The sequence below is a fragment of the Theropithecus gelada genome, chromosome 14 (assembly GCF_003255815.1).
Source record: "Theropithecus gelada isolate Dixy chromosome 14, Tgel_1.0, whole genome shotgun sequence".
Classification (NCBI taxonomy): Eukaryota; Metazoa; Chordata; class Mammalia; order Primates; family Cercopithecidae; genus Theropithecus; species Theropithecus gelada.
In genome coordinates this window covers 76,336,624-76,361,391 of record NC_037682.1, presented here as the reverse complement: position 1 = coordinate 76,361,391, position 24,768 = coordinate 76,336,624, and the positions used below count along the sequence as shown (strand labels likewise).

Below are 24,768 nucleotides of genomic sequence, written 5' to 3'. Positions count from 1 at the left end.
TTCTACTAACAACTACCATCTATTAAGCATTTCTCGTATACTATTAATATTATTTTAACATAACCTCCAAAATAACATAGGGAGATAGGTCATCTTATCCTCACTTTATAGATGAGCAAGGAGACTTTTAGAAGCAAAGTAACTTACTTTAATTTATACCATGAGCAAGGAACCGATTTGTGATCGGAGTTCAGGTTCTGAGTCTAAAGAGTCACTGCTTTCACTGTGCTATACTAATTCTATGCAAGCCTGCATTTGTTGACGATAATGATCAGAAAACTATACTTATTTAGGTAATTATACAGCTCAAAAATTAATTATTGCTGATGGGTTTTCTGCAAATTTAATAGGTTTTACGATGGAGTAAAAACAATATAGTTTTCAAAATAATTCACTTACACCTCTGAAAGTTCTATTTGAAATTTATTTTACCTTTTAAGACTTCATCATATTTTATTGGGGTTCATGTGTCAAATTCTGAAATAAATACAATATTTTTGACCTCCTTTGAAATCTGGAAGACAATTGGGTATAATTTAGGCATACTCCACCCTTACCCCAAGCTCAGAGCCCAGTATGGCTGCAGCAGTTCTATCCAAAGGACTGATGGTTACCTACCTAACACAGAAGATAACATTCATTAAGTCCTTAATAAATTATTGCTGAATACAAAATATGGCATTATATTCCTAAATTTTATCTCTTATAGAGAGAAAGATATGTTCTTTATGTTTGTTTAATTTTTTTGAGACAGAGTCTCACTCTGTCGCCCAAGCTGGAATGCAGTGCCATGATGTTGGCTCATTGCAACCTCCACCTCCCAGGTTCAAGCGACTCTACTGCCTCAGCCTCTGGAATAGCTGGGATTACAGGCATGCATCACCACACCCGGTTAATTTTTGTATATTTAGTAGAGACAGGGTTTCACCATGTTCGTCAGGCTTGTCTTGAACTCCTGACCTCACGTGATCCACCCACCTTGGCTTCCCAAAGTGCTGGGATTACAAGCCTGAGCCACTACACCGGGCCAAGAGGTGTTCTTTAAAAAGCTAGCTCAATTTCCCCATTTTTACTTATACATAATAACTTTAAGATATTACTTAATAACTTTCAGATAATAAACTCATACAACTCAATAAATTAAAAACAGAGTGCTTGTTTAGCAAGAAGGACCTAGGTTAGAATATGGAGAGTTAGGCCAACAGCTGCAATTTCCAGTCTTGCTCTATGTCTTCTAGAACTTGCCTCCTGTTGTGTTACAGTGTTACATTACTAGGTGAATCGTGTACTGTATTATCTTTCATGAACATTTATACCCTAGTCTGTTATATGGCTGCTATTACATGCAGATTCTTTTTCTGGTGGTGGCGATACGTGGTCCAAGGAGGGAAGAAAAGGTGGCATTAGACAGGAAGTTCATGTCCTCATTTTGCTTTTTTTCTGCAGAACATCTAGTTATTGCATAATTGGGGAAATTTAACTTGCCTTTTAGGCAATGTTTTTTAAATTAAGTGTGATTATTTCTGATGAGTTCTAGATTGTCCATATAATCATCTCTTCACTTCAGCAATGGCTTAGTTTAAGAGAATCATTCTTATTGGAACTCTCATTATATGAAGTTTTTACCCATCTGAGCCTTTATGATATCTTCATTTTTATTCATCTATTTTTTGAGACAGTCTCACTGCTGTCGCCCAAGCTGGAGTGCAATGGCGTGATCTTGACTCACTGCAACCTCTGCCTCCCAGGTTCCAGCAATTCTCCTGCCTCAGCCTCTCGAGTAGCTGATATTACAGGTGCCTGCCACCACGTACAGCTAATTTTTGTATTTTTAGTAGAGATGGGGTTTCACCATGTTGGCCAGGCTGGTCTCGAACTCCTGAGCTCAGACGATCCATCCACCTTGGCCTCCCAAAGTGCTGGGATTACAGGTGTGAGCCACTGCGTCTGGCCTATGATATCTTTAAATTATGATTGAAAAGTGTGGTGTGATGCTCGTTTGTCTTATGTTTCATGGAATCTAAAAAAACATTGAGATAAAAAGTGAATCAATAACTAAATCTACTTTCAAAAATCTTGCCTGGCCTATTAGAACTACCTTTTAACTGGCTTTTTGCCTCCAATGTACCACAAAATCTATCCACCTAAAGCTGCCAGAATATTCCCAACACCCACCCACCCCCCTGCACCCCACCCCCACACACACGCACTGCCTTGTCATTCTGCTTAAGATACTTCAGTGGCTCCACAATGCTTTTAGATGCAGTCCAAATTCCTTAGTGTGACAGAGAAACTGCTATAATCTACTCACTGACCAACTTTAAACCTTAAAGCAACTTTGTCCAACCTACAGCCTGTAGCCTGTTGGCACAACACAAATTTGTAAACTTTCTGGAAACATTATGAGGTGTTTGGCAAGTTTTTTTTTTCTTTCTTTTTTTTTTTTTTTTTTTTTTTAGCTCATTAGCTATTGTTAGTTTTAGTGTATTTTATGTGTGGCCCAAGATAATAATTCTTCTTCCAATGTGGCCCAGGGAAACCAAAGATTGGACCCCCCTGCCTTTACACCTAGTTTATTTCCCTCCGCACTTCCCAAGTACTTTATTCTTCTGAAAAATAAGAAGTACCACCTTTTGGATATACTATGTAATTTCTTGCATTTAAACGTTTATTCGCTATCAAGTTTGACAACACTTAATAGAGTCTTTTTTATCTTAAGGTCAAAACCAGATAAGATATGGGTTCCAGATTCTGATAGAGATTATAAAAATCAGAACTATTACTGATAAAAAGCTAACTTGGAAGAATTGGCTATTGTAGGCAGCCAAAGGGCTTGCTAACATCCCCCTGAACTCAATTTACCCTTCAAATTATCAGTTTCTCTTGCAGAGGCATAGCTTCTCCTAACTAAGCTTATCTTATAGTGAAAAGAGAATGCTAGGCTCTAGCAGGCAGGCTGACTCCCAAGAGGCAGGGGTGAGCTGAGCTTTCCTAGTCCTATTTTTCAAACTTACCTAGCATGAAACTCCCATCTTCTGGGAATGGGGAGAGGTCCAGAGAATTAGCCTGGAGAAGTCTCTCCACTTGTAACTATAGGCATGAGGTGAGAATAACTTACCACATATGTCGTTACTCTGAGCCTGGAAAATCATTTCCTCTCTTCTCTTTTTGCCAAATTCCTGCCACCCCTGCACATCCAGCTTCAGTGACATTTCTTTTTGTCTGTAGCTTTCCTTGGTCTCCTTTTTGCCCGCCTGCCCTAGACTTCCAACCAATATGGCCATGTTATTTTTCATCATACTCTATAGTCATTCCATCATGATGTCAATTTAGTGAAATGATTAGCTATTATAGTCTGTGAAATCCTTAAAGGCAAGGCCATATTATGTGTCACCAATACCTAAGACAAAGTTTAGAACCTGTAAGCATTTGATAAATAGAGGGGATGTTTTCCAAAATTCCTAAAATAAACTAACTGAAGATAACCTACTTTGATGATTGCCTACTAAATGACACGAGCTGGGCTGGAAATTTATTCATATTAAGTTATCTAACCCACACAACAACTGTGTGAGACTGAAGGTATTAGTTCCATTTTACAGATGAAGAAATAGGTTTATAGAAAAACTTTGCCTAACTAGCTAATTATTTGTGCTCCCAATATTTAATAGCAAATTGATTTGTTGTTTTTACATGAACCCTTGTGCCTCTCTGATCTTTGGGTCATCTGTCAGCTGAAATTACTTTTGTTTTTCTGCATGTAAATCAAACGGAGATAAAGGTCATTGCATGAGGAGAAAAACTCATGCTCTAATGAGTTTTCACTTTATTTAATGAGCTTATATAAAATAGATAAGGGAGAATACAAATTTAGAGATTAGGACTTCAATACTGACTTTTTCATATTTTCAATGAGGGACTATATGTTCCATATTGTTTATAATACATAATGTAAATTATACTACTCATTAATGACAACCCAAAAGGTAGGGTGCTGTCAGTTGAGATAGTTAGGATTTGCGCATTGCCCATTTAGTCTAATTTGGCAATATTCTTTCTTGTCTACCTAACCTTATTAATTCTGTTTTATTTTAACCATTAACTTCTCAACTTGTACCTGATTGGATTTATTTATTTTATATATCTAAGCTCACTTAGCTAGCCTTTAATTGTTTTGGTCAATGGCCAGTTGTATGTAATAAAAATTACCTCATCTTTATAATACACAGGGTAAATTATAAAAAAAAAAATTATGAGATTCCTAGATAATTTACTGAACTGGTTACTAACAAATTTAAAAAGTACTAATTTTGAAACAGTAGTAGCTAACATGTATTGAATGTATAATGTATGCCACCAAAGAACCCTTTTAATTGCTAGATGTGCATTTTTTTTCTAGAAATCTTCACAAAAATATATGGGTTAGTTACTTTTCTTCCCCATTTTTAGATGAGATAATAAAACTTCAGAGAGAGTTTAAGCAACTTACTCATAGCAACACTGAGTGAGTTTAGCATTAGAATTCAAACCTTGGATGACTCACATTAAAACCTTGCTTTTTAAAGCAATGTACTACCAAAAGAACAGTTTCCACTTTCTGGGAACTGACCACTGTCTTTGGAGACAGACAAAATTGAATTTAATTCTATCTTTACAAATATCAAGCTTTAATACCCTAGTTATGTTACTCAGTATCTCTACTGCTTCCTTCTCTCACCTCTTAGATAGGTACAATGCCTGTATCACAGGGTTACTTTATTAAAAGACCTAGTACATGAAGATTTTTGTGCTGTACCTGGTACTTGGTGAATATTCCATCTATGTGAAATCATTTTCCCTCACACACAAAACTCATTTCTGTGTTTCCAAAAATGTTTTCACATTTTTTATTGGAGTCTCAGAAGAACCCTGTGATAACAGGGATTATTATCCCTGTTTCACAGTAGAGCAAATAAAGGCTCAGAAAAACCAAGAGGCTTTCTTTTGGTCATACACACCTCATAAGCAACACAGCCAGGATTTCACATTTCTCACTTCTTTTCATTATAGCATGTATGCCTCTTGGAAAAACTTGTAAAGCAAAGGCAGAAAGCAGAGGATGTCAATGAAATCTAAAAGGTGCCTATATGAAAAAATTATTTTACAAAAACTTTTGCTCAATCTTCTATCCATCCTGTCCCTGAGAAGCAATAATATAGAATGAAGTAAGGTTATATTCCATTAGAAATATTGTCTCCTTTGCTCAGTGAAGACCATGATCTGAGTTGACGTCTAATAATATTTACTTATTCCAGCGCTATAGATACTCAGCCTTTACCTAGGACTGCTTTGTAATAGGCTAGAAGCTACATTGGGTAATATCAGAATGAGCAAACTTAGTTGTTGGGAGTGATCTTGTTGGTCTTTGTTAATGAAATATGCAAGCCCCTTATGTAATGCTTTACTATATTATGGATCTGGTTACTACTTTGGGGGGTCTGACCATCCAGAAAATGGCACTTTCAAACAAGGCTTCTTTCTCTGATCATCACACGATATCCTGAAATACTTTGCACGCATAGGCTGGAAGTAGAGATAGTCAAAGCAATCTGGTCATCATCTTGCAGTTTGCATTTAGTCTTTCAGAACTATCTCTCCCACTCTGTCTTGTTTACGAACAGAGTGAGACAGTCATGCCTGGGTGGATCATCTCCCACATTTGCCTAGGAATCCTCTCTTTCTCTACTGGGCTTCAGGAGGTTAGACTGTGGCTTTAAAGGTTTTCCCATGAATCAGAATATTGGGGTAAAGGCTCACTTATTTAGAAGAACTTGCTTCTAGCCCTATCTCTAGACCTATCTCTAGACCTAAAAGAATTACCTTTACTCATACTAGCGAGTGAGTCATGTTTCATTTCCCCCATGAGCTGAGATGCAGAGGCCATTTTTCGCTCTGTAGTTCAAAGGCTTAAATTGCAATTATTTTTTGATCCCCCACTGTCAGTGCTACAATGCAGTTTTTCTGTATTAAAAAACATAGGTCAACGAAGGCCAAGGTTTGGCTGATTCTTGTAATTTTTCTAATTTCCTCACAAAGCTTGGGCCAATATGTTTTAATTCCAAGTTTGTGGCTTTACCACAGAAGCATTGTTTGTTAATGACTGTGCTTTGTTTCCCATTTTTGAAAGAGAAATTCTTTTGTTACATTTGAAAGAACTTAAACATGAGAAACTTAAGGATTAACTTTTTAATTAGATATAATGATTAGAAACTCTTCATCACGGCAGTTTTCCTTTCATTACAAAAGGGAAGTTGACAGTTTCTGTTCAATTAGTGTTCACTGAAATGTTTTTAAATGAATTATTGCTGAGTAAAGGACTCCAAAAGAATATGACATGATTAAGGGCCTTCCTTTTTGACTTTTTTATGAAGATATTACTGATGAAAAAAGAATTCTTGCAAAGTTCACAAAACATATTTCTGTGCATGAGCAATATTTAAGTCTCAGTTCATTATAAAAGTAAATATCACAAAAGCTTCTCCCTACTATAAATGTTTGTGATCCCTACGTTAACTGACTTTTAATTATGTCAACATAGTTCAGTGAAACAAAGTTTCCAAGACCTATTTTGGTGGAATCCATTATCTGTGACTGTGGTGCTGGCCTTTCAGCTTTGGATGAGTTTACATATCACTGTCTTGACTTCATAGTGTAATTTCAAATGTTTTATTTACTTTCATTTAGGGATTTTTCTATTGATACATTAACATTCTCTATGCAATTTCATTTGGGGGTGAATAGACCTAGATCTCATGAGCACTGGAGATCAATGCTTTTAATGACTCTGAGATTTAGTTACACATCTTATTCTATCTTAGAACTACCTGGTTCTTGCAAATAAATTCTAGCTGAACTCCCTGAATCTAAATACTTACCTCTTAAGTCTTTAAACAAATAACTGCAAAATATCTTTTCAGTCATAAGTATTCTTCATAGCTTCTTATTGCCCAAAGTATCAAATAGGAATCTGTTTTCACCCTCATCTTGGAGGCCTTCTATAATTTTCCCTTCCTGATAGCATTAATAAAATAATAATACTATTGACAGTAGCTAACATGTATTTATTAATCTTTATTTAGTACTTTCTTATACTCTAAGAAATATTTAAGTGTAAGTATTCATTTAATCCTTACAATAATACTAGGAGATTAATATTATTATTAATTATTATTCACAATTTATGAGAGAGAAAACTAAAGCTTGGTGATATTAACTAAATTTTCCAAATGTACATTGTAAATAATTAATTGATTGTTAATTATGCAATATCATATGATATCAATTTAGTGAAATGGTTAGCTAGACAGACTCATCTACTTTCTCTCAGAAGTATTTTTAATTAATTATCATTGTTCCATTTCCTACAAGTTTTGCTAGAATCAGGGACTGTCTCTCTTCCCTTTCCATACTATTTTTTTAATCCAAACTCTATTTCTTTGCTTTTTTATTTAATGCATGACCCTTGCCTGCACTAGTAATCCAAGTTCACCTATTGGCTCTCACCTGATCACAGTTGTCTCATTACAGTTGGTGGAAACCTCAAAGTCATTATTAATGACACCTTCTCCTTCTATATGAAATAGACGAATAAAGTATTTGTGTGTGTGTGTGTGTGTGTGTGTGTGTGTGTGTGTCTAAGAGAGAGAAAAATATGGAGGGAGCTAAGGAGAGGAGTTGAAGTAAGGAAGAGAGAAAAAAGGAGGAAAGAGAGATGGAGGGAGGGACAGGTAAAGAAAGAAAGAGATAGAAACAGAGACTTATGCAACACTGACTAAAACATGCAGCTGCTACCCACTGAAGATACATTGATTAAAGCAGGGAATAAGGAGAACAGATTCCCAGGGAACTTTACTCTGAAGTCATTTTAATATCCTAAAAGTGTTAAGACAAGTACTGAGTCTGTGAAAATTCTATGGTTTGAAAAGAGAAGAAGATTATTCCTAAGATGTCCAAAGCTTTAGCCCTGGCCCCCCAACACTATCTAATTGCATAATCACAGGCACAGTCCAACTAGTCTAGATCTCAGTTTTGTATCTGTAAAATGGATATAACCATCCCAACCTCATAGGATTGTTGTAAGAATCAAATGTGGTACTTTTATGATGATGAAAATGCATTGGTGGTTAGGCCCTCAAGGTGCTTGTGAATTAGTGAGATGATAAAATCTGGGATATGGACAGAGCTTAATAAAACACCAAATACTTTTATGTACACAGAAATAGAAGTATGTTTATATAAAGAAGACAGATAATAGGTAGCAATTATTATTTGGTACTTATTTTATGCTGGATGCATGAATCGACTCATTTAATCTCCCACAACAATTATATGACATAAACGCCATTATCAAACCCACTTTACATATGAGGAAACTGAGGCCCAAAGTCTAGAGTAATCTGATCAAGATCAGACATTTAAAAAACATTGAAACTAGGATTCTAACCTGGAAAGTTGGCCTCCAGATCTTGTACTCTTAACTCTCCTGTCTGCCTCTGCAGAGAGATAGGAAAGCTTAGGCGTCAACCCTTTGGTAACACTAAAGGGATTCTGACATTACAAAGCCCACCAACACAGCTCCTCTCCATGGCTCAGGGACATCTCTGAGTCAAATTTACCTCTCAACAGCATGCCCTGTCCTCACTCAGACACTTGTTGACCATTGTGGCCCTTAGGCTATTCAAAAACAGTTTATTTGAGGGAAAAAATTAAGCATGCCATATAGATCTTGTTATTCAAAACCTTGGAACATAGAAGCACATTAGCATGCTGTAAGTACCATTTAAGAGAATTTTCATTTTCAGTTGAGATTTTTCTGCTTGGCCATACTTAAGCAACATGAAAATAAAGGATAATTTTAGCCAGGCATCTTTAAAAGTTATTCCATATTCTGGTTAGCAATATTGCAATGGCTTCATTAAGATTAGAGTATCTTAACCTGTCCTGTGATTAGTTTTCTTCAGTCTGTTTACTAGAGTGGACCACAAGGCTGAGCTAAGTGTATGATAAAAATAAATTTACTCAAGAGAACTATTGACATTTTTTACCCCCTTGCACTCCTATTGCAACATGAGAAGCCCTAACCACCTCTCTTATATTTAATATGCTGTGAGTTTTTAAAAGCAGCAGAGTGGAGCATCACTGGAAGCCACTGTAATGTCTGAGCTTTTCAGCCCTTGATTTAGAGCTAGGTGTATATTACTGTGGACTACAAGGACAACACATAATAAAGCACTTGGAAGAGAAAGCAGATGAAGTAATCTGAGAAGGTTAAAAACATGGTAATGGCAGTAAAAGGATACATGCTGGTAAGAGGAATTGAGAGTGATAAAGCCTAGGTTAATGGATTCCTTGGTCTACCATTTATTGATGATGTGATTCAGGGGCCTCTCATTGAACCATTCAGTGTATCTTCTACCTCAATTTAGAAATAGGGTTGCTAATTCTGGCTGTGCATATTCCATAGGGTTTGTATGAGAATGAAATTCATTCATTTATCCAACGAATATTTATTGAGTACCTACTCATGCTGGACACTATATATAGATGATACATTGTAAGCAGAAGAACTAGTTTTCATCCATAATGAAGTAATTCAGTTATGTAATGTAAACATCACACAAAAGTCACAAAAGAGGCTTACAGACTGGGTTCCATGAAAAACTATAACAGGATGTCCTGAGTAAGGTATAGGGCAGTAGTGCTCAACTGGCATAGTTTTGTTTCCCTTGGGGGGCCATAGGTCATGTCTGGAGACCTATTTAGTTTTCACATCTGGGGGAAGGAAGGATTACTGGCATTTAGCAAATAGAGGACAGGGATCTGGTAAGCCTCCTACAATGCACAGTGAAGCTAAGATTTAAATGATAAGTGGGAGAGAATTCTGGAGAACAGGTGGGAGAAGATTTGAGGCAGAAGAATTGGCATTTGCATAGGAACCAACATGAGAATGGGATTTATTATATCCTAAATAATGGAAGAGGGCCTGTGGGGCTAGGTCACAGAGAAGGGGGAGATGGCACAAGCTGACCCTGGTGACAGACAGGACCAAATTATTCCATCAGAGGGTCTTGACGAAGTGGATGTGAATGCTCCTGAGATTTGACTTGAGAAATGGAGTGGGCAGAGCTGGGATTTACTGGATGAGAAAGTTGAAAGAGAAGCAGATTTGAGGAGGGAAGAAGGAAGATGAAAGCTTAGCTTTCGGAGCTGTTAAATCTGAGAGATCTGTGAGATACCTGAGCAGAGATGACCAGCAAGCAACAGGATATTCAATTTAGGAGAGAAATCTGAGCCAAAAATAAACAAGGGAGCCACTGACATAATAACGTTTACATGTGTAAATAGGTAGGTGAAAAGTAACAGAGAAGTCTTAGTTGTAAATGTGTTTTGTCAATCAAAACATGCTCTGCAAATATAAAGAATTCCTTTCATCAGCATCAAGTGAAACATTTTTTACGTCCATCTATTTATTTAAGAAACCTTTGGTGCCCTTTGTTATATGCCAGGCAATGCACTAGAGGCTGAGAACAAACTGATGAATATGATTAACACCTGGCCTCAAAAAGAGTCAAGAAAGCAAGTAGGGCAAGAGGCATATTAAATTCTTAATACTGCCCTACAATTGAGTTCAAGTAGCTTTCCTTCTGCCAAGAAAGTCCAGTGGAGAATGGCTGAGGGCTCTTGACAGGAAAGAAGATGGTGAAGACACACTTCATCTGCCTCACGGTTCTATCCAGGTTAGCCCTGGCTTGACTCTGGTCTGAAGTTTAACATGCTGTGATCTAGCATTCTGCAGAACTGTGTTCAGACAAGACCTGGGGTCCTACCTACTTCAGTCAGCTTCTCTCAGGTCGCTTGCTTTCTCTCCCTTACAGTACTGGGCATATTATTCCAGAGACTGCAGTGTGTGCAGAATGCCACTGTAATACGATGGCTTGCATCTCTTAAGCAGGTTTGAGGCATGACTGAATGATTGAATATGTAGCACAATTTTATATTATATGGACTTCAGTACACCACAGGTCATATAATTCCCCCTATAAAATATGGCATTTGCCATTTTGCCATGGCACAGTCATGTGAGTCTTGCCCATCAAGGTGTCACTCTCTCAAATAGGAAAAAATGGATCAGATGCCAGGATTGATTTCTTTTTTTTTTTAGACAGTTGCACTCTTGTTGCCCAGGCTGGAGTTCAATGGTGCAATCTTGGCTCACAGCAACCTCTGCCTCCTGGGTTCCAGTGATTCTCCTGCCTCAACCTCTGGGGTAGCTGGGATTACAAGCATGCACCACCACGCCAGACTAATTTTGTTATTTTTAGTAGAGACCAGGTTTCTCCACATTGGTCAGGCTGGTCTCAGACCTCAGGTAATCCATCTGCCTCGACCTCCCAAAGTGCTGGGATTACAGGTGTGAGCCGCCGCACTTGGCCCGTTTTTTTGTTGTTGTTGTTTTGTTTTGTTTTTGTTTTTGTTTTGAGTCATGGCTGAATTCACCATAGATGTTTGTAAATACAGAAAATCCTAGTAAATATACTAACATATATTTTTGAAATTTTAATTAGTTTTTATCTATTTTAGCCCCTATTAATAGTAATAATATCAAGCAAACCCTGAAAGAGTCCTATATTCTAGGTACTGTGCTGGAGCTGGCTGTACATTGGCTTCTGCTCTCTGAGCTTACAATTTAGTGGAGGAGGAAGAAAATTTAAAAGTAAATACTATGAAGGAAAAGGAAGCAAATAGGGTTCAGGGAGGAAGAAAACTAGGAGGTTACATCCTTTAGACTAGGGTGTAATGGTGGTTAGGAAAGGTGAATCTACAATTATCTTATATAATTACTGATCATTGGTCAAATGTATATTGGAATAAGAACCAAAAGATGTGAATCTAATCTTAGATCTATTAATTCTTACTTGTTAAATAAATCAATAAAGTTAAATTAATTTCATAAACACTAATAATAGTGCTTACTATGTGCCAGGCTCTGCTCTAAAGTTTTATCAATATTAACTCATTTAATCCTCAACAGTCCTATGAGATAAGTACTGTTACCTCACAGGCTCTGTTTTACAGACACTGTGGAACTTGGCCATGGTCACAAGGCTAGTTAGTGGTTAAGCCAGTTACTTTAGCCTCTGTGAACCTATTTCTCTATCTGTGTATTACGAATAAGACCTTCATGGGGATGCCATGTGGGAAAGTAGCTTTTTAAGCAGTAAAATGATAGATATGAATTGTTATAATTTTACTGTCAATGATAATGTCAATATTACAATGGTGTAGGCTCTGAACATTAAATACTATGGGGAAACTAGAAATTTTAGGATAGAGGACCTCACCCTCCAGAGAGTTTACTCTATTACAGGAGAGAAATTACCAGCATATATGACAGTACATACTTCAAAATTATATGAAGTAGTTCTGCTAAATTTAAGGCCATACCTATAAGTGCTGAGTTGTGAGGAAAATGGGATTGTTGATGATTAAAATATATTTATAGATCATTGAATTATGGCTCTGAAAGAACTTGAGAAATGGTTGCATCTAATCCTTTCATTTTGAAATTGAGTCACTGAAGTATGTCAAAGCAAAATGACTGAGCCAAGATCTTACAGCTAAATTAAAGCAAGAACCATAACTAGAAGTAAGGTCCTGGATGTTAAAGTCTTGGTCTTTTCTTCTGCTTAAACTTATCCCTGTCCTCTGCTTCCCTTCCTGCTGGAAGGTCATTGCTTTCTAAGCTTTTTTATCTTCCCCAACCCCTCTCCAAGGCGACAGATTGAACTGCAAGATTACAACATTAAATGATGAGTGCTTATCACTTATGATAAGCCCCAGGAGTATGAGACTTTCTGATGGTTTCTCTAGAAACTTAAAAAAATGTAAATAGCTTCAATGAGGTACAGTTTGATAAGTTTTCACATATGAAACCACCAATTCAAGATAATAAGCATATCCATCATCCTCTGCAAATTTCTTCATGCCTTTTTGTAATCCCTCCAGACTTTTGTAATCCCTCCCTCCAACTACCTTACCCTACCTGCTCTACCTCCCCATTCCCAGTCAACTATTACTCTCCTTTCTGTCTTTATATATTAAATTGCATCTTCTAGAATTTTATATAAGTGAGATCATATAGAATGTACTCTTTTTGTTTGTCCTCTTTCACTCAACATGATTTTTTAAAGATTAATCCATATTTTTGCATGTATCAATAGTTCATTCTTTTTTATTGCTGAACACTATTCTGTTGCATGCAAATATCACAATTGTTTAATCTATTCATCTGTTGATGTTATTTCAAGCTTTTGGCTATTACAAATAAAGCTGCTATGAATATTTGTATAAAAGTCTTTAAATAGACATGTGCTTTTATTTATCCTCAGTAAATGCCTAGGAGTAGAATCATTAAATCCCAGGGTAGGTACATGTTTAACTTAAGAAAAAAATACTGACCTGTTTCCAAAGGGGTTGTACCATTTTTTATATTCTCATCAGCAGCGTATGAGAGTTCCAGTCTTCCACATCATCAACAACACTTGATATGGTCAATCTTTTTAAATATTAACCATTTAATAGGTATGTGGTAGTATATTACTGGGGTTTTAATTTTCATTTCTCTAACAATTCATGATGTTGATTATCTTTTCAGATGCTTATTTGATACCTGTATCTTCACTAGTGAAGGTTCTGTTCAAATCTTTGGCTCATTTTTGGGGGATTTTTTTTTCTGATCGAATTTTAAGAGTTATTTGTTTATTTTAGAAACAAGTCCTTTATGAGATGTATAATTTGTAAATATCTCCTTTCATTCTGTAGCTTGTCTTTTTTATTTTATTAACAAAACTTTTTAAAGCACAGAAAAATTTAATTTTAATGACGTCTGATTTATCAGTTTGTTCATTTACAGATTTAGCTTTTTGTATTCTACCTAACCCAAGGTCATAAAGATCTTCTCTCATGTTTTCCTTTAGATGCCTTATTTAGGTTTTGCATCTAAGTATATAATCCACTTTGAGTTAATATGTAACAAGAGGTGTGAATCAAAGTTTGCTGTTTCTCATATGGATAACCAATTGTTCCTGCATCATTTATTGAAAATATTATCTTTCCTTCATTAAGTTTCCTTTGTACCTTCATTAAAAATCAGTTGTCTCTAGATGTATGGTTCAACCCTGGTAGTCACTATTCTGTTCCATTGATATATTTGCCTACCTTTATGCCAATGCCACACTGTCTTGACTACTTTAGCTTTATAACAATTCTAGAAATCAGATATTTTCTTTTTTCAATTTCATTTTTAAGTTATTTTGGCTACTATATATTTTTTTATTTTCTATATGATTTTAGAGCATGCTCGTTAATTTCTCTAAATAAACACCCACTGAGATTCTGATTGGGATTGCATTGACTCTATAAATCAGTTTTCAGAGCATGATATCTTAACAATATTGCATCTTCTTTTTTCTTTTTGTAGTTTTCAGTGTACATGTCTTGCACACTTTAAAAATCAGTTTTATATAATCCCAGCAAAATTTGGGAGTCTGAGGCAGGCAGACCACCTGAGGTCAGGAGTTTGAGGCCAGCCTGGCCAACATGGCGAAACCCTGTCACTACAAAAAGTACAAAAATTAGCTGGGCGTGATGGTGTGCACCTATAGTTCCAGCTATTCAGGAGGCTGAGGCACAAGAATTGCTTGAACCCGGGAGGGAGGGTTGCTTGGGTGATAGAGAGTGACTCTGTCTCAAAAAAAAAAAAAAAAAAAAAAAAAAGAAAAAAATCAGGTTTATCCCTAAGTAGTTAATATTTCAAAAATTTATCATAAATTGCATTATTTTTACTTTAATTTCTATGTATTTATTGCTAGTATGTAGAGATACAATTGATCTTTGAATATTAATCTTGTGTTCTACAACCTTGTTAAATTTGCTAACGATTCTACTAGCATTTCTTTAGAATTCATGAGATTTTCCACACATAATTGTGTCATGTATAATAAAAGCATTTTTATTTCTTTGTTTCCAAACTGTATTTATTTTTCTTGCCTTCTTACACGGTTTGGAACCTTTCAGACAATGTTGAATATAAGTGGTGAGAAGGGACATACTTGTCTTGTCCTAAGAGTTTTTAGTTAAAACCAGAAATAGATACTGGATTTTGTAAAATGCTCTCTCTGTGCCTACTAAGATAATCCTAAGTTGTTAGTTTGTTTTGTTTCTTTATAAGAAGTTAATAAATTCTCCTAATGCTATCCCTCCCCTAGCCCCCCACCTGCCAACAGGTCCCAGTGTGTGATGTTCCCCTCCCTGTGTCCATTCGTTCTCATTATTCAGCTCTCACTTATGAGTGAGAACATGTGGTGCTTGGTTTTCTGTTCTTGTGTTAGTTTGCTGAGAATGATGGTTTCCAGTTTCATTCATGTCCCTGCAAAGGACATGAACTCGTCCTTTTATATGGCTGCATAGTATTCCATGGTGTATATGTGCCACATTTTCTTTATTCAATCTATCACTGATGGACATTTAGGTTGGTTCCAAGTCTTTGTTATTGTGAACAGTGCTTCAATAAACATACATGTGCATGTGTCTTTATAGTAGAATGACTTACAATCCTTTGGGTGTATACCCAGTAATGGGATTGCTGGGTCAAATGATATTTCTAGTTCTAGATCCTTGAGGTATCACCACACTGTCTTCCACAATGGTTGAATTAATTTACACTCCCACCAACAGTGTAAAAGTGTTCCTACTTCTCCACATTCTTTCTGGCATCTGTTGTTTCCTGACTTTTTAATATCACCATTCTAACTGTCTTGAGAGGGTATCTTATTGTGGTTTAGATTTGCGTTTCTCTAATGACCAGTGATATGACCTTTTTTTCCTATGTTTGTTGGCTGCATAAATGTCTTCTTTTGAGAAGTGTATGTTCATATCCTTCACCCACTTTTTGATGGGATTGTTTGTTTTCTTCTTGTAAATTGGTTTAAATTCTTTGTAGGTTCTGGATATTAGCCCTTTGTCAGATGGATAGATTGCAAAAATTTTCTCCTATTCTGTAGATTGCCTGTTCACTCTGATGGTAGTATCTTTTGCTGTGCAGAAGCTCTTTAGTTTAATTAGATCCCATTGGTCTCTTTTGGCTTTTGTTGCCATTGCTTTTGGTGTTTTAGTGATGGGTTGATGGGTACAGCAATCCACCATGGCACATGTATATCTGTGTAACAAACCTGCATGTTCTGCACGTGTACCCAGATCTTAAAGTATAATTAAATAAATAAAATAATGTTTATAGTCTCATAATTACAATTTGTGAAAATAATTGACGTTGAGCTGTTCCACATATGAATAAATTCATTATTTAATTTTCAGGAAAAAAACAATACATTTCATTGGTTCATTTGTAAATGTTAAATCAATTTTGTACTCCCAGTGTAAAGCTTACTTGGTCATGATGCATTATCTTTTTTATATATTGTTGGATTAAATTTGCTAAAAAAATTTTTTTAGAATTTTTGCATCTATATTCATGAGAGTTTATTGATATTAGCTTTTCTTGTAATATCTTCATCTGGTTTGGGATTAGGGTAATGCTGGCCTCAAGAAAAAAATGATCTGGAAAGTATTTGTTCCTCTTGAGTTCTCTGAAAAATTTTGTATAGAATTTTTATTATTTCTTTCTTTAAAATATTTAGAGAAATGTATCAGTGAAGCCATCTGTGCCCGGAATTCTCTTTGTGGGATGATTTTAATTACAAATATCTTTAATATTTTATAAAGTGACTGTGTAGAGTACTTATTTCTTCTTGATTAGTTTGCATCTTTCAAGGAATTTGTCCATTTCATCTAAGGTATCAAATTTTGGGGGCAAAAACTTGTTTATAAGATTTTCTCACCCAGGTACAGTGGCTCATGTTTTCTAATCCTAGCATTTTGAGAAACTGAAGCTGGAGGATTGCTTGGATTGCTTGAAGCCAGGAGTTCAGGACCAGCCTGGGCAGCAAAGTGAGACCCTGTCTCAAAAAAAAACCAGTCGTGTGGTCCCAGCTACTCAGGAGGTTGAGGCCAGAGGACTTCCTGAAGCCAGGATTTCGAGTCTTCAGTGAGTCATGATCATAACATTGCACTGTCTGTAAGAATTAATACATAAATACATACATACGTACACAAAGATTTCCTTATTAGCTCTTTCATGTTTGTAGGATTGGCAGGGATGTCATCTTCCTCCATCTTGATTTTGATAATTTGTTTCTCCTACTAGTCTTGCTAGAGTGTTATCAATTTTATTGATATTCTCAAAGAACTAGCTTTTGTTTTCATTGATTTTCCTCTATGCTCTGTGCCGATATTTTTTATTTCCTTTCATCTGCATACTTCGGATTTAATTTGCTATATTTTTTTCTGGTTGCGAAAGATGGAAGCTGAAGTCAGTAATTTGACACTAAATTCTTTCAAATATAAGCATGTAGTGATATGTATGTTTCCTTAATTACTGCTTTAAGGGAATCCAACAAGTTCAATATATTGTAGTTTATGTTCATTCAGTTCAAAATGTATTCTCATTTTTAGCTTTTTTTTTCTTTAACCAATGAGCTATTTAGAATTGTGTCATTTATTTTCTTAGTATTTAGAGAGTTTCCAGAGATTGTTCTGTTATTGATTTTCAACTTAATCCTATTATGGCCAGAGATTATATTTCCCATGACATGAATCTTTTTAAATTTATGAAAATTTGATTTCAAGTTCAAAATATGTTCTATCTTGGCAAAGACTATTTGAGCCCTTCAAAATGTGTATATTTTGCTGTTGTTGAATAAAATATTCCATAAAGGTTTATTAACTCAAATTGATGCCTAGTATTATACAAGTCTTCCCTATCTTTACAAATTTTCTCTTTGTTCTATTAACTATTTAGAGAAAGCTGTTGATATCTCCAGTTATAATTGTAGATTTTTCTGTTTCTACTTGCTGCCTTGATCTTCCCAGCAAACCAATTCTGTCTTCTCAACTCAGCAAGTCCTCTGGCCACAACTGGATTCCTCCTCTCTGGAATATCAGAGCCCACCTTGTTTGTTTCTTTTCTCTCTGCATCCATTGTTTTTTGTTGTCTCATGTGCATTCTTGAAGCCCATTCTTTCCTATATTTTGTACTTTTGTTGTTGTTGTTGTCACTTTAGGTGGGAATGAAAACCCAGGCCCTGTTACTCTATTTTTACTGGAAGTGCAGTTGTCATGAAGTTACATTTAAACCATTCACCAGCAGAAAGCACTCAATGTATGGCAATCCCACCATACAAAAGTACCGTTAGGTATTCTGAGGTCTGCAGTATAAGTTAGAGCATCGTGACATATTTAGATGTGATAGACATGTAGCCTAGTGACTGAGTGTTTAACGGAAAAAATGGTAGCAATTATTTATCAAGCATTGTGCTAACAGGAAGAAAATACATATGCTCCACTTGTGGGCAGAGACAGTTGCACACTGAGTGGTAGTGGAAAAGAAACAGAGGATTGACATAATATTACATTTATCTTTGTGTTCTCTATTTCTAGCACAGTTCTTGGCACATAGTAGAGCTCAATAAATGTTTGCTAAACTGAGTCAAATTGAACTAAGTAAAATATTTGATAAGGTAAATATTTGATTTATAGTGGAACCCACTTGAACTTAGAAAGTAAGAAGTTTAGAACTTATGAAAGTGGGCAGGAATGCAAAACACATAATATATGCTTAATGAAAAGTAATAATTCAGTAATATAACCTAAATGATTGAGCCACCTAGGGCCTCCGAACATATATCAATGTGCCTATTTCAAACAGTGAGGAATAAACACATAGAACTTATCACCTCAAGAGGTTTAAGAAGATTTTCACTGAATTTATGAACATGAATTATCTGTGAGTTGGTTAAAGGTAATATTGGTTAGCATCAAGAATAGCAAGCTATTAGTTTTCAATCAAGAATAAGCTCAAATTTGGTCTAAATCTGAATTTTAAGCTGGGTAGTCATTGATTTACAATTTTTTTTCTTGGTGTCATGTTTCTTCCAAAACAATAATCAATGAAGCCTTTCCCACCCTGTACCTTTGCTGTACCTTTCCTTTCTCAGAATTTCCCCTATATCTGTCTGACCAAATACTACCCTAACAACAAGCTCTAGCAAAGTGCTAAGTCTTCCATGATGCTGCCCTAATTTCCACCATGGATATTATCTCTTCTCTTCCTTTGCTTTCTAAATAGTTTATGCTACCTCTTTTATGGCACTTACACTTTTTTAAACTTGCCTTTTTGTTATTTGTGCTGATTTGCCATCCCTTCTATTAGACTCTCCTTAAAGGTAGAGGCAACATCCGATGTATCCTTTTGTCCAAAGTACCATCAAAAATTATAGCACGGCTGGGCGCGGTGGCTCATGCCTGTAATCCCAGCACTTTGGGAGGCCAAGGCAGGCAGATCACGAGGTCAGGGGATCGAGACCATCCTGGCTAACATGGTGAAACCACGTCTCTACTGAAAATACAAAACAATTAGCCGGGCGTGGTGGCGGGAGCCTGTGGTCCCAGCTACTCGGGAGGCTGAGGCAGGAGAATGGCCTGAACCCGGGAGGCGGAGCTTGCAGCGAGCAGAGATCGTGCCACTGCTCTGCAGCCCGGGAGACAGAGCGAGACTTAGTCTCAAGAAAAAAAAAAAATTATATATATATATATATATGGCACATGGGAGATGACTGATATGTTTGTTGGATAAATGAATAAATGAATGAATGCAAGATTCAAAGGGCACTTTTTGAAACAGTGTTTCCACACACAAAGACTATGAATTCTTTACCTTTTTTTTTCCCCAAAAAACTAAAGAGAAGAGAATTTTTAGGAGATGCTCTTTAAGGGAAAGAAAAAGGAACCTGATAAACAGGAGGTGGGAAAAGCCTAGAAGATCCAGCAAGTGGGGTCTGGAATAATGATAAACATTTGCTTAAGAATTTCGAAGAGGATTGACTGGGATTTTGGAAGGTAACTTAAAAGACAACTTTTTATTTTCCTGTTGTTTCCTGAGAAATTCAGAACACTTACTAGTGAAGGAATATTTTCTGAAAGTTGTGGGCTGACTGGTCGACAACGCATGGAGAAGCAGCATGTGGTTGGGGCAGATGGGAGACTATAAGGGCAGGAATGAAGGCAGAGGAGGGACTGTGGGTGTGAGCTGAACAGAAGAACACCATGAATGAGAAAAAGAGAAATTGGTTGAATTGATATTGAAAAACAAACTGTCTAATGGCAATAGCCTTATGGTGTGTACTCATGAAGTATTAAGGAAAAACAATTTCCCTACAAATTAGGTAAAATTTACAAATTAGGTAAAGATTTTGAAAGATCAGTTCTACTTTTCATTCCTTCAGTTCAAAATTGAAAAGTAATGAAGGTAAGAGGAAAACTTCCCTGGTGTCAGCCTTTGAGACTTTAACACTACAAGGGCATTAGTATGAACCAATCCACCATCATCAGGGTACAAATGCAGGAAAACTAGGTAACCCAAATCGTGCTGCTCTTCCAAAAATAATACAGGGAAAATATTTCGTGTATGTTATCAAACTGTTTTCTACAATTTGTACCTTGTTTGGTCTTCCTTGGATTTTCTAGGTCAATTAAATGCATAATTTATTATGCTGTGAATTTCTCTCCTTTTGCCTCTTACCTCTTCAAATGCTTGAGTAAATATCACCATTGTTGACTGTGGAACCAGTCCTTAGAGTACAGATTCTTTTGGAACTTTCAAGGGCTCTGAGAATCACCTTCCAAGATGCCTTACCTCCTAGCTCAGCAATCCTACAGAGACATTAGGTACTGGTGGAGCCTCACCTCCCTGTGTGGGTACTGTCCTTTGTGAAGGGAATTGAGAATATGTCCCTAAATTCTGTTCATATTTTATTTCATGCTTATATGAGTCTTTTTTGTTGTCAAAAGTGCACACGCATATTTCTTTGGAATTAACACATTCCAGCCTACTCTCATTTCCCGAGAACATTTAAAGACACGATTCTCCTTTTATTATCTATGTAAATTTTATCTAGACTAAGGAATAAAAGTGACTTTTCTTCAATACATAGGCAACATAAAGTTCTTCTAATTACTCTTACATTTTAAGATACCTTCTGGCTTGTCTTTAGAGATAATCCCAGATAAACAACTTATAGTGCCATTAAGGCAGTAATACTCTGTAGGTGAAGAATATGTCACATCTAACTCTTTAAACTGAGAGGAGAGTTGGACATATTAAATGACACTGTGAGTATGCATGTATATAGTTGTATTTCTCACACAGCAGACAAGTGCAGACATCTGTATATGTACATAGACATGTGTATATAACCTACTCCCTTCAATGTTACTACTTTTCACAAGCTACTTAAATTCTGCCTCCATGACCTGCCACCCAAATCTTCTGGTAGGAATATTTTTTCACATCTCTCTTCTTCCTACTTCTTTCCCCCCACACACTTATGGTATATGCCGTTTCACCAGACCCGTGTGAAGACAGGAGAACACTGATGGGATTGCTTTTCACAAGTGTGGGAATGAAAATTCTTCCCAATGAAAACATCTGTCTCTGTTCAAGTCATGCCCAGTTATCCCCCAAAAGAAATGTTCTGATTAACTTTTTTTTAAGTCTTAAGATAGCAGTTTGTGTAGCAGATCTAATTAAGAAGTTTATGTAACAGATCTGCAGGGTTTTTTTTTTTTTTTTTTTTTTTTTTTTCCCTCTTCAACTGGGTTCTATGAGCTCAGTTTGAGTGTTACCAGCTTTCGCTATGCAACGGCCAAGTGCTTCTCGGGCTGAGAATTACCAGCTTTTGTGGGATACTATTGCTTCTTTAAAACAATGTGAACAAGCTATGCAACATGCATTTATTCCGGTAAGGAAAATTTTCTTTTATTTTCCTAGGGATTCTTTTATTTATTTTTCCTTTTTCTCCTGTTGTATCTATAGAGAAATGTATGTATTCTGTACATTTGACGACCATGGTTATTTTCTCTGTAGTTCTCGTTCAGGCTAAATATATGGTTTTTCTCTGTATGAATTCCTAATTCTTAATATGTCCAAACATTAATCAGTGAGAAAGAATAAACAGTGGTCCATTCAAACTCATCCCACTGAAGACACTAATAGTGGCATGTACTAAAGAAAGGAAACAATATTAATATTCCATATATTAATGTTTGAAATAAACTGCAATGTTTATTTCCCCATTGGTTCCCCCAGAGCTACTTGAATATCTTTTGCAGTTAGGTTCGATATATAGATCAAGAAACCAAAATTGCTATTCTTTACTCCAAGTAAAACCCACCAAAAAAGTTATCTTGAAAAGTATAATTGCTTCTTTAGTAAAGTAGTGATGCAATATTTAGATTTTGTAAAAATGTCCGACAGAAGTCGTGTATAGCTATATAAAGTGAATTAGTGAATCAGTGTCATTGTGTTTTATTTTGGAGAAATAATGTTTGTACTTATAATTTATTTAACCAGAGGAATCAGGCTGGCTACATTTGATAGGCTGAGATAAGGTAAACAGGACTACCAAGAAGAATATTAAAATATTCGATTATTTTCATTAGATCTACTTTGAAGAATTGAGATCACCAATTAGCTATGAGAGAAGATTCTTAAAAAATAATCTCTGCTAAAATTTATTTGGTACTCTCTCAAGAAAAACATTATTTCTGACAGAACTCAAGAGATATGCTTCTTTCAATAGTTGGAATAAATCTTCCTTGAAGTTCACGTTATTTTCAAGTGACTCAAGTTAGATGCCATCATATTTTTCTCTGTAACTTGGAAATCACCTAAATGCCACAAACACTGGGCTATATTTGAAGCTCTTCTAATTGAACCACTATATTTTACTCGGATCACAGGAAGTTGATCCTGACTATTAAAGACATAAAGCTCATATAATTTTTGTAAGAAGACTAAAAAACTAATAGTGGGAAACTCTCTAAATCATATTGTTATAAGGATCCTGCTTTGAACTAGAATCTAGAAAGTATAGTTTGCTTCTCTTATCTTTATGACACTTCTCTTCCTTTTTTTTTTTTTTTTTTTTTTGTTGTTGTTGTTGTTGTTGCTGCTGTTGTTATTATCAAAGTGTGATATTCCTTGTGAAGCTCAAGTATTTCCTCTCTCACGGAGCCATCCCTGGCCATGCCGGGTTATCTTCTCCCTTCTTGATCTCTTGTGTGCACCTCTGATTTATCACCTAACATTTTATTCTTAAGCATTTTCCTCTCAGTCTCTCTAATTATATTGTAACTTTTGGGGTAATTGTGAATAGGAAAGTAAGTTGGAGAAAGGAACTAACATTTTTTAGTTTGTGTTCTTGTTGTCTTGTCTTGAACTCCTTAAACATTGAAGTGCATCTATTCCCAGTGTCTAGCACAGCGCCTGGCACATAAAGAGTGCTTGTTGAGCATGTGAGGAATGAGGAATGACTAAATCAACCAACAAGAGTCTCCAATTTCCAATTAATGCTTGACATTTTTCATTATTAGCTTTGTCTTTACTGATCTCATAGAATTATTTCTACTAAAGCCCATCTGGAGAAAACTCAGAAACCTTGACTCTAGCATTGTGGTGGTGTAGTGGTAGGGGCAGGGATGTGTTAATACATGGAATAGACCTCTGTGGGTCCAGATAACCTTGGATTCAATTCCCATAATTCATGGGCTATTCTTTCATTGATTCCAGTATATATTTCCAGTTTTCCCTACTTCACACATGCATAAAATCATGCCTAAATTATCATTCAGGTTTGCTTTATTTTTGACTGCTCTAAATCTTTTCAGAACATATTGGGAATTTGACAGTATCTCAAGCATCTTCCAAGTCTTTATTAAATATATGATTATATCATCACAATTTCATGAGAGCTTCTTTTAGAAAATATTGTCATTATTAAAAATATTATCAGTTAAGAATAACTCTTTATAAACTCACCCTCAATTTATTTATTTGTCAGCAGAAAAAGTACTCTATTTATTCCCTGCTTTATGCACTTTTTAACTCAATGATATATATTTCAGGTACACACATGTATTTACACTTGTATGGAATCATTAGATACACTTCATTGTTTACAGTGTCCTAATAAATCCTAAAGTATACATACCCTATCATGCTGAGTTTATTATATTAAATAAATGACAAATATAGGGCTCAAGTAATTGCTTCCTTTAAAATAAACCTTGTTCTCTTTTAAATCAAATACTTGAAAATGAACAATGTGTATAAAGTATAGTCACATATTGATGTCGTTGATCTTAGCAGAACTGACCTGAAAAGGTCATAAGCAAGTAAATGCTCTTCTGTGCATCTACTGTGAGTGTGGATTCCTAACACATCATTATAATGCAGAGCCACCTAGATGGTCTGGATCATCTCACTCACACACCATAAGCTATGGATCACAACTGGTTTCTCAGTCAGTGTAGTTCTGTGAACTAACAATAAATAAACCTGACATAAAATCTCAAGTCATTATATAATCTGCCCCCAGGGAACCTCCCATATAAAATTCATATTGGTGAAAGGAACCTTAAAGCAACTGACACCTGGATAGTGCTGCACAAAACGTCTTCAGAGAAGAAGGAAACCAAACTACAAAGTCCCTCAAAGTTTCAGGATTTGATTTCACATATTAGATCCTGCCCTAGAGTGATAAGATGGAAGTAAAATCT

At 35.8% G+C, this 24,768-nt stretch overlaps 1 protein-coding gene across 11 annotated transcripts in view; it reads left to right on the top strand.

Moving 5' to 3' along the window:
- DLG2 (discs large MAGUK scaffold protein 2) overlaps nt 1–24,768 on the top strand; it is a 2,171,029-nt gene that overhangs the window by 1,327,589 nt on the left and 818,672 nt on the right. For 3 of the 11 annotated variants that reach the window (XM_025355454.1, XM_025355452.1, XM_025355453.1), the window contains exon 1: nt 21,821–21,950. The exons of the other annotated variants lie outside the window; for them this stretch is intronic. In XM_025355454.1, the coding sequence (XP_025211239.1) occupies nt 21,846–21,950 (105 nt within the window). In that variant the 5' untranslated portion in view covers nt 21,821–21,845. Of the gene's footprint in view, nt 1–21,820; nt 21,951–24,768 lie in introns of those variants that run through there. 11 annotated transcript variants of the gene reach the window in all.